General features: G+C 39.3%; 1 protein-coding gene across 1 annotated transcript; it reads left to right on the plus strand.

The window, feature by feature from the left end:
- The first annotated feature begins 3,537 nt into the window (after positions 1-3,537).
- Positions 3,538-6,886, plus strand: LOC138821205 (interleukin-36 alpha-like). The gene is made up of 4 exons (XM_070013298.1): positions 3,538-3,547; positions 3,638-3,751; positions 4,440-4,579; positions 6,674-6,886. The coding sequence occupies exons 1-4, from the start codon at positions 3,538-3,540 to the stop codon at positions 6,884-6,886; spliced, it is 477 nt and encodes a 158-aa protein (XP_069869399.1).
- The last annotated feature ends 3,146 nt before the right edge of the window (positions 6,887-10,032 follow it).

Raw genomic sequence — 10,032 nt, forward strand, 5'->3', positions numbered from 1 at the left:
CTTATAAAGGTTTTAACCAAAATAATGCATATCTATGACCAAAAGCAATATTCTCCCACCCCAATCCTATATTTTCATGAGGCAATGTCTCTAGTTTTACCTTTTCTAGTTTCCTCCATGAATTGAGGTATATGCTCTGCTTCTAGTTGACAGATTATTAATTTTACATATTGTGTTTTCTATCATTTACATCTGTCATTTACATCTTCATTGAATTAAAATAATATACTCTTTTTTATTTTTTCTTCAAATTTACAACAAACAGTAAATCCAAGCAAAGTTGTATTTACAGACAATGAGATTACTCTTAGGAGAGTAGGCAATGTGCTAGGATGATGCTTTTGCATTTTTTCATAGTTTGATAATTTTTATTAATAATATCAGTTCTTTGAACCTTTTCAGGAGAGAAAGGTGAATAGAGTGGTTATGACTCTGGTAGTATTTAATACCAGAACTAGAAATCATGACACTCATGGTTTTTGGTTTTTAAATTCAGTTGAAGCTGGGATATTATGAAATAGGATGCAAGAAATCAGCAGCAATCATTCCTGAACAAATTGTCCTGGAGAAATCTGAGACACTTCATGTCAAAGGCCAGAGCTCTCTTAGTTTTCCAGTGTATCAACAGACAGCCTGGAATACCTCTGGCTACCTAGGCATTATAGAATTATGTAAAGGCTGAAATTGACTTATTACATACTTCGAATCAACATCAGAATCAGCTGGGTTGGTCACTAAACCCCAGAGATTATACCTCATAAATTCAAACACCTTCTTCTAGAAAGTACAATTTATTAGGTTTAAGGTGGGGCTTAAGACTCAAGTTTTTGTGAAGGACTTGTTTGGAAGGGTTGGGAGAAAATGGTGAAAGGGGTGATATTGATCAAGATGTATTTACTTAGAAACTGATTTGTTGAATGGTGATTCCTTTATAATAAATATCATAAAATATAATTTTTACACATAGTAAAACTCCACCAAGTTTTCTTACCATTGTGACTTGTCCAGAAATTCTTATTCTGGGATTGAAGTCAAGGGTCCTAAGTGAAGAGTCCCTACATTTGAAGAGAAACTTCACAAACCTTTACCTGCATCTGATGACACATTGAGATACCAGGAGGCAAAATTAGCTATATAATTTTCCACCACTTTGAAATCTCCCTGTATGATATAAAACTAGAAAACAAATGTATATGGTTTCTAAGGTGTGAAGTAGACAGACACACACCACCTATCAGGGCAGGGCTGGAATTTCAGTGGACAGTCACCTGCCTTCCCTTCTCTTCGTATAAGATAGCTTCTTAAAATGGGTTTTCTTTCCTTTTCTTTTCTTTCTTTCTTTTTTTTTTTTGGTTCCAGTGTGGGGCCTGAACTCAGGGCCTGAGCACTGTCCCTCAGTTCTTCATCTCAAGACTAGCACTCTACCACTTGAGCCACAGCACTACTTCCAGCTTTTTTCTTTTTGCTTATGTGGTGCTGAGGAATCGAACCCAGGGCCTCAGGCAATCAAGGCAAGCACTCTACCCCTGAGCCACCTTCCCAGCCCCTTGAAATGGGTTTTCATAGTTAGTTATGTAAATCTGCTCTGATTTAGTAACTCCATGATGCTTCCCTGGCATGTCCCACTGACTACCCCCCACTCCCACCTCAGGGGACTTTGTTGAAATTCCCTAGCCTATGCACTAGCCCACACTGGTAGTGTAACTGTGAAATCCCACTTACTACCTCCACCCCTCAGGTGTCTTGTATCTGTTTCACATGCAGGCTAAACCTGGCTCCAGGAACCAGGCCTTTCAGGCCATTACCATGAACTCTCAAAGCACGTCCGCAAACTCTCAAGGCATGTTCCAAAATTCCTTGCAATTCTCCAGCTACATACAACCTCTCTACCCTTGCCCCTAACACATGCCTTGTGTCTCCTGATTTTCCTCAGGTCACCATGGCATCTCTCTTCAACTTTCTATTAAATTTTATCCGGTCTGATGAGGTTGTTTATTGCTCTTTATTCTAATACCTTCATGACTCACTTCCAAGTACCAGGCTCAGCCTAAGCCATGACCTCTTTCTTTTTTTTCTGGTGTAACTACATTACTGAACATGAGTGTGTGCCACAAACACGGAGCATAGAGCTGTTTTAATGCCCCCTGGGTTTCAGATCTTGATTCTATAAATCTAGGGTAGGATTTGAGATTCTTCAATTCTGCCAAGCTGTCAGATAATTCCAACACATCATCTGTAGACCACACTTCGAGTATTAAGGGTGTACATATTTATGAATGTTGCAAAACTTTTGAACACTGGTCTCTGATCTTAGTTTTGGTTGTCCCTAAGATAGATGCCAAGGAAAGAGAGTTCATTCAGAAGATGACCCCATAAAAGTCAAGTAGAGACAAAGCCACTACCACATAGGCCTCTAGTAGGTTTGAGCCCACTAGGGGCCCTCTGAGAAGGCTTAGTATTATTCTACCAAAGGACATGTTGGCTGGGATATTTATCTACCAGTATCCGTTGGAAGTAGATATCCCTGAGATACAAACCCTGGAGGTGTAAAGCTCACAGGCTCGGATCTGGTTCAGAGTCTGGGCTGAAGGTTGGCATCAAAAGCATTATCTCTGTTCCCTTCAATGGAAGACCTAATGACAGGCACTGAGGCATGTGGAAGCCAAAGCTTCCTCCCAGTATAGTAGGGTAATGACTTATGTTAACTGTGGGGGACAAGGTATCTAAGAGTTGCCTTGCTCTGTGTAAGGCTCTTTTGGTAAAGAAGCAACATTCGTGACATTTGTGCTGGCTCTGAGAAGCATGCCCAGGGTGACTTTTCCTGATCTGAGATTGACAGAGGATGTGGTAACTGCAGGCTACATAGGAGTGGTTAGAATTTATCTAGGTCTTAGGAGACTGGTTCCCTCCTCGTTCAACCTTGGACCTGCTAGGGGATCTCACTGTTAGAGACAACATTCCAGTGTGTCATTTTACATCATTAGAGTCCAGTCATTCACCCTGGGGAAGTCCCATAATGCTTCCCTCCTCAGTCACTATTTGTGACTCCATTTCCTCATTGTTTCTATTAAAGGGTTACCATGCCCTCCTGTTTCAAGGTGCTTGGATAAGTCACAACCAAGCTGAATTGACATTTATTCAAATAAATCCTCAGTGAGTCTTCTGATATAAGGAACCAGCAATTGACCAGGATACAAGCAGTTCTGGCTTCAACCAAGCAGAACTTACTTCCTTCTCATCATTAATAAAAGGCATGGGGCATTGTACTCTCTATCCTTTTAGGGCTCTAGTTCTTGCCCTTCACAGGAGTCACGGGTGCTACTGTTTCTCTGGGCAAAAGGCTGATCCAAGAAAGTGAGGGAGCCCTGTGAAATCTGAGGATATAGGACCTAGCTGAGATAATTACCAACAGAGTTCACTAAATCTGAACCCGGATCAAGCTGTGTTAGTTTGGGCCTGACTTATTTCTTATTTCTTCTGAGGCCTATCTACACATAAACAACCTCATTGCTTGGCAGTTGAAACACCACTGACATAATGGCTAAAAGTAAGGAAGCTATGGGAGAGTGAATAATTGGGAAAGGGGACTATTCTGTACCCTTGTTCTTACATGGTTGCATTTTTACTTTCTCTACAGCGTTATCCATGCCAGTACCTTTGCAGAGGTACATTCAAGATCTTAGTAATCATGTGTGGACCCTTCAGGACCAGACTCTCATAGCAGTCCCAAGGAAAGAACATACAGTTCCAGGTGAGTGGCCAAGGTCCAAGGGAGGCAGCCACTTTGTCCAGTGCTGTTGTGTGTTCTTTCTCAGCCTTTCACTTCACAGTAGGTGTGTTTACTGGCTGAAGGAGCCAAATGAATGGAAGAACATCATATGATAGTGGTCTTAGAGTTGTCTGTGATTAAATGAATAAACCAGGGAAGATATGTGAACTCCATGGAGACAGAAGGGTTAGCCAATGATAAATGTGAAAAGGAGTCAGGCAAATGTATGAAATCTATGGTAAAATTAATTGGTTTTTTTTTCGTCGCTTGTGGGGCTTGAACTCTGGGCTTAGGTGCTATCCCTCAGCTATTCAGCTCAAGGTAAGTGCTGTACTGCTTGAGCCACAGCACCACTTCTAATTTTCTAGTAGTTTATTGGAGATAAGAGTCTCATGCACTTTCCTAACTGGGCTGGCTTTGAAATGTGATCCTCAGATCTCAGCCTCCTGAGTAGCTAGGATTATAGGCATGAGCCACCATCACTCGGCTAAAATTAGTTTTTGAATCTATAAGAGAATGACTTTTCTAATGGAAAGAGTCTGGGCTACATAGTGAGTGGCAAACTGACCCTTCCATAAAGATTGGTCCAATCTCTGTTGCCTTAAGTCTGAATCAGAGATGCTACCTGGACAAAGTTAACTGAAGGCCACTTTCTGCACTGTATTTCCAGTCATTGTTACCTTACTCCCATGCAAGTATCCTGATACTCTTAAGAGGGACAGGGGGAATCCTGTGTACCTGGGGCTGAAGGAGCCAAATTATTGCCTGTTCTGCACAAAGGTTGGGGAGCAGCCTGTGCTGCAACTGAAGGTGAGTACTGAGAACAAGGGTCTGGTATTGCATGGCTAGTGGGGAAGGGCCTGGTTATTCTATAGGGTGCTCACTTGATGGAAACTGACTTTAGGATATTTTTAAAGGCAACTTACTAATCATTCTTATGCTTCTTTAGTTTTGGTTCTCTGGTGGCTTCAGGTACTGTGAAAGAATAAGAAAATGTTTTATGGATGTTTTGAATCTCACTTGCTAAACCACTTACATTTTTACTATTTATGTTTTAAAATAGATTTTACTTTCTTTAGATAATTGTACAAAGGAGTTGCCATTCAACAGAGCAGTTCATGAATACAATGCTGTTTATTTTATGAAAGTAAGTAGGCAAGGAAGAAAAGAGAGTTATACTTTTTTTTTGTGCCAGTAAGGGTATTGGACTCCTGGGCAGTGTCCCTCAACTTATTTGCTCAAGGCTAGCACTCTACCACTTTAGCCACAGTTCCACTTCTGGCTTTTTGCTCACTAATTGGAGATAAAAGTCTCATGGACTTTCTTGCCTGGTCTGGCTTTAAACCACAATCCTCAGATCTCAGCCTTCTGAGTAGCTAGGATTACAATCATGAATCCCTGGAGCCTAGCTTTCAAGAGCTATCATTCAGAGCTGGGAAGATGGCTCAGTGGTAGAGTGTTTGCCTCACTCGCAAGAGGCCCTGGGTTTGATTCCTCAGCACATAAATAGAAAAGGCTGGAAGTGGCACTGTGGCTCAAGTGGTAGAGCGCTAGCCTTGAGCTGAAGAGCTGAGGGACAGCACCGAGGCCCACAGTTCAAGTCTCACAACCGACAAAAAAAAAAAAAAAAAAAAAAAAAAAAGAAAGAGAAGATTTTAATAAAGGCATTTACTTTGTGATAATTAACTTCTAAAAATATGTGTAGGTGTTTCTACTGAAATGATAATTCTTTTTTTTTTTTTTTTTTTTTGCTGGTCATGGGGCTTGAACTCTGGGCCAGGGTGCTGTCCCTGAGTTCTTCAGCTCAAGGCTAGAGCTCTACCACTTGAGCCATAGCCCAATTCTGGTTTTCTGGTAGTTTATTTAAGATAAGAGTCTCATGGACTTTCCTGTCAGGGCTGGCTTTGAACTGTGATCCTCAGATCTCAGCCTTGTGAGTAGCTAGGATTACAGGTGTGAGCCACCGGCACCCAGCCTTTTCTTTTATCTTTTTAAAAGCTCTCTCTGTCTCTGTCTGTCTGTCTCCCTTTTAGGCAGTGTCTCACTATATAACCCATGCTATCCTTGAATTCAATGTGTAACCCTGGTTTGCCTCAAACTTATGATCTTCCTGCTTCAGTCTCCCTTGGAATTACAAGCACTCACTACCATATCCTGTCATCTTAAAATGTCCAACTGACAAAACATAGTCACAATATTAAGTGAACAAAGAAATCTCTATTGCAAACATCTTTAACAATTGTGATTTTCCCATTGCTAAATTACTATAGATTATAATGAAATAATTAAACTAGTCCTCTGGGCATTCTAGGAAGACTCTCAACATTTTTGGTAAACAAGTATAGGCAGACACTGTATTTGTTGGAAAGACATAAAATAATGGTTTCACCTAGTGATAATTTGCTCATTTGTCAACATCTGGATCCTTTTGGTTATCACAACAAAAGACTATGGTATGCTACTTGTGTTTACCTGGTAGAAGACAGAAATGCTATTCAACATCCTCCAAAGCACAACAGAGAATTGTGAACCTGACAACAAAGAATTGTCCCATCCAAAATATCAATAGTGCTATGATTGGAGAGATCTGACTAAAATGTTTACATTTTTATCAAAATTCATGGCAACTATTTTGTAAATATTCTTTGGGCTTCTCCTTTTGTAGGCAAGAGACGGTAGCTAAACCAGTGCTTTGTCATTTCAGAAACTTTGGTGTCAGTATCTTCTCTCAGAGACTTACATTAAGAACACTAAGATATGTGGCTCATCTCCACCACCAGATGTGTCCAGGCTTGCTTTAGAGAATGGGGAATGTGACTTTGGACAGGAATATTAGTAGGCAAGGGAATGTGGAACTATTCTGGCAGTAATGTTTTCCACTGGGATCTCCTTTTCATCCTCTAGGAAGGGACCATAATGGAGCTGTACAACCAAACAGAGCCTGTGAAGCCCTTTCTTTTCTACCACAGTGTGAGTGCCAGGACCTCAGCCTTTGAGTCTGTGGCCTTCCCTGGCTGGTTCATTGGCATTTGCTCCAAAGGGGGCTGTCCACTCTTTATGACCCAAGAACTGGGGCAGACCTACATTACTGACTTTGAATTGACTGCAGTGTATTAAGGTCAGTCTGATGTTGGGGAATGCTTCCCATGAAGAAAATCCTGTCTTTTCTTCCTCCATTTTAGTTCTTGAAGTCTGGATGACATGGTCATTCAAATCCACCCAACAAGAAGAGGCCGAATTGTCACAATTGTGCCCAATTTTCAAGAACAGAAACCAGGTTAAAAGGGAAATCCAGTAAAATCTTAGCTAGATCAAGAAGAGAGAATCTGTTGTTGAATTCTCAACTCAAGGATGACTTGCCCTTCCCCTGCTCCCAATAAGGCATCACTTGAGAATGAGGATGATAACTGCCTCATTTTATGTCCAGATCTCTGGATTTTCAGATACATTGCTCTGTGGTGTTGTATCAAGACCCTTTGAAACCTAACTACTAAAAGAAACACAGAAGTTCCAGCAAAAAGGAGAGACCAAAAAGGCAACTGAGTCCTGCTTCCCTAGGTTTGGCTTCTCTTTCAGTAAAGTTTGTATTCTTTAGTGGTTGGATGAAGAACTGTTGATACCTTATTGTTTATAATGCTTTCATCTAAAGTGTTAGCACTGTGTCTCCAGAGGAGTGAGTTTTTTGGAATATTTTTTCTCCTCTCATTGTCACTTTTATTACTGTAGTAAGAAATTATGGTCATGATATTGATTTCTTGCATTTATAAGAAAATTTACAGTTTATAAAATAGTCTTACAAAAAGTCTTTTACTCCTGAAAGGAATCAGCAAGTTCACTGGGAAAACACTGGAGCAGGGGTGGAGGAGGGAAGTAAGGAGAGACAAACAGGTTGCCATTAATAAGAAGTCTAGTCCATAGTTCAGTACATAGGAACACAAGACAGGAACACAGACAGCTCAAAAATCCCTTTGCCACAACTGGCCAGGGCTGTGTGAATCCCTGTGAGTTTTTCCCATGAAAAAGGTTATTTATTTGGAAGGGTTGTCCTTTTTCCAATCTTTCTTAACAAAGTTTGTTCATAGATTATATCAATTGACATTAATAATTTATATAGTCCTGTTATGACTTTGCATATTTTAATCATATTTTTACTTGTCCCTCTGTTTTGGAAAAATGGAGATATTGTTTTCTGAAGCATACCAATAATTTCCAGGGACCTTCTGCTGACATCTTTGCTTTCTGCCCTTAGGTAACCTGTTTGATATGATATTTTTCTTGATGACAACACAGCACTCCCTGATGCTATTTTTCCCATAGTTCCTATAAAAACGTAGGCTTTCCAGAGTGGTTGAACATGTTTACATCCCCATGAACAGTGTTCCCTTTTGGCCACATCCCTGCCAGCATCTGTTATTATTTGTATAGAGGTTCCTTAAATGACTAAATATAGAATTTCCCTATGACCCAGCAATACCACTCCTGGGCATTTACTCAAATGATCACAAACAAGGTCACACTAAAGCTACCAGCACCACCATGCTCATTGCAGCATTATTTACCATAACTAAGATATGGAATCAACCCAGATGCCCCTTAGTAGATGAATGGATCAAGAAAATGTCGTATATATCCACAATAGAATTCTATGCTCCCATCAGAAAGAATCACACAGCCTCATTCAAAAGGAAATAGAAAGACTTGGGAAAAAAAAAATCATATTAAGTGAAGTAAGCCAGACCCAAAGAAACATAGGCTCCATGGTTTCCCTCATTTGAAATAATTAGTTTAGGATAGTCCTAACAGAGGATTACAATAGCCCAATAGCTATGTATATATGACCATATAAAATGATGATAATCTAAATGAACTCCATGTTATGGAAAAAAGAGGGTTTTTGTTGTCATTTTCTCTTTCTTTCTTTTTTAGTGTACTGTTTGCAAGTTATTGCTCTTGTCTAGCATAATTTTCCTTTCTAGTTTATTCCCTGTGGTCACTGTTTCTGATTTTGGTATTCTTTGTCTTGTATATAAGTTTATCTGATTGGAGGAAGGGAAAGGAAAACACAGAACCGGTGGGACAAAAGGTGAATCAATGCAACAGCGATACTCACTGGACACTATGTTGGAAATGAACTTTACAACTTGGGAGGCGGGTTTGGGAGAGAAGGAAAGGAGGAGAAAATGAGGGAGGGGGTAACACTGTTCAAAAAGAAATTTACTCATTACCTTACTTATGTAATTGTAACCCCTCTGAACATTACCTTTACAATAAAATTAATTCTTTTTTTTTAAGTTGACTTGTTTCTCCCCTGTCTTTCTCTGTGTAAATGAGTTCCCTAGAGCTGTTGAGTGACCACTGCATTTAAAGGAAGGATAGAGCCTCTGTTAACAATTTCCCTGCATTGATGGGCATTAACTGAGGTGCTCTTGGACCAGATGGGGTAGATAGCTACCAAACAAAGAGCTATGAATACACCTAACACTTCTGACACTACCTGGACTTTTTCTAGCGGAAGGAGCTCAACCCCTTTAAATAATTTGTGTTGTTTCCTTTTATTTTTATTTTTAATAAATGTCTACAACTTACAGCATTTTCTGTTAGTATTTATTGGGACATGTACTATAATATTTTACTATAGTAAAAAACACAATATGAAACATATCTGCTTAATAATTTTTTTTAAATTTTAAGTGTACTTATTAATTTTACTAAGCCAGTTTTAGCTGTTGAAAAGAAGCTTCTTGTTTCTCTTCCCCTGTACTACTCTACTCTGTTTCTATCACCTCAACTGGTTCTTAAGACATTGACCAAGATGTGTTGTACTCATAAACTGTTTTTTTAAATGGCAAAGAAACTTGAACATTTCTCATGAAAAAAGTAGAAAGCATTGTATCAAAGTTGTGTTGTCTCTTTCTTTCTTTTGAGTACATAAAATAAATGTATATCTCACAATCCACAGCATCTTAGAGTTAATAAACATGATAATATAAAATATCTGTGGCTAATATTTTCCTTGTATTCATTCCAACGTATTAAAACACTTTGAATTATTTTCCCTTACACTCATGCCAACATACAAGTAGCTGTGTGTGTGTGTGTAAACTTGATAACTTTGATCTTTTTATTGAAATTTAACCCATTTTCTTTTATTATGATCATTGGTAGAGGTATATTTGACATCTTTTTGTGTTTTTCAGCTTATTCCATCTCATTATCATTATCCAGAAATTTCAGTTTGACACATACTATTGCATTGTCCTATT

The sequence above is a fragment of the Dipodomys merriami genome, unplaced genomic scaffold (genome assembly GCF_024711535.1).
Source record: "Dipodomys merriami isolate MVZ:Mamm:240054 unplaced genomic scaffold, mDipMer1.0.p SCAF_90, whole genome shotgun sequence".
Classification (NCBI taxonomy): Eukaryota; Metazoa; Chordata; class Mammalia; order Rodentia; family Heteromyidae; genus Dipodomys; species Dipodomys merriami.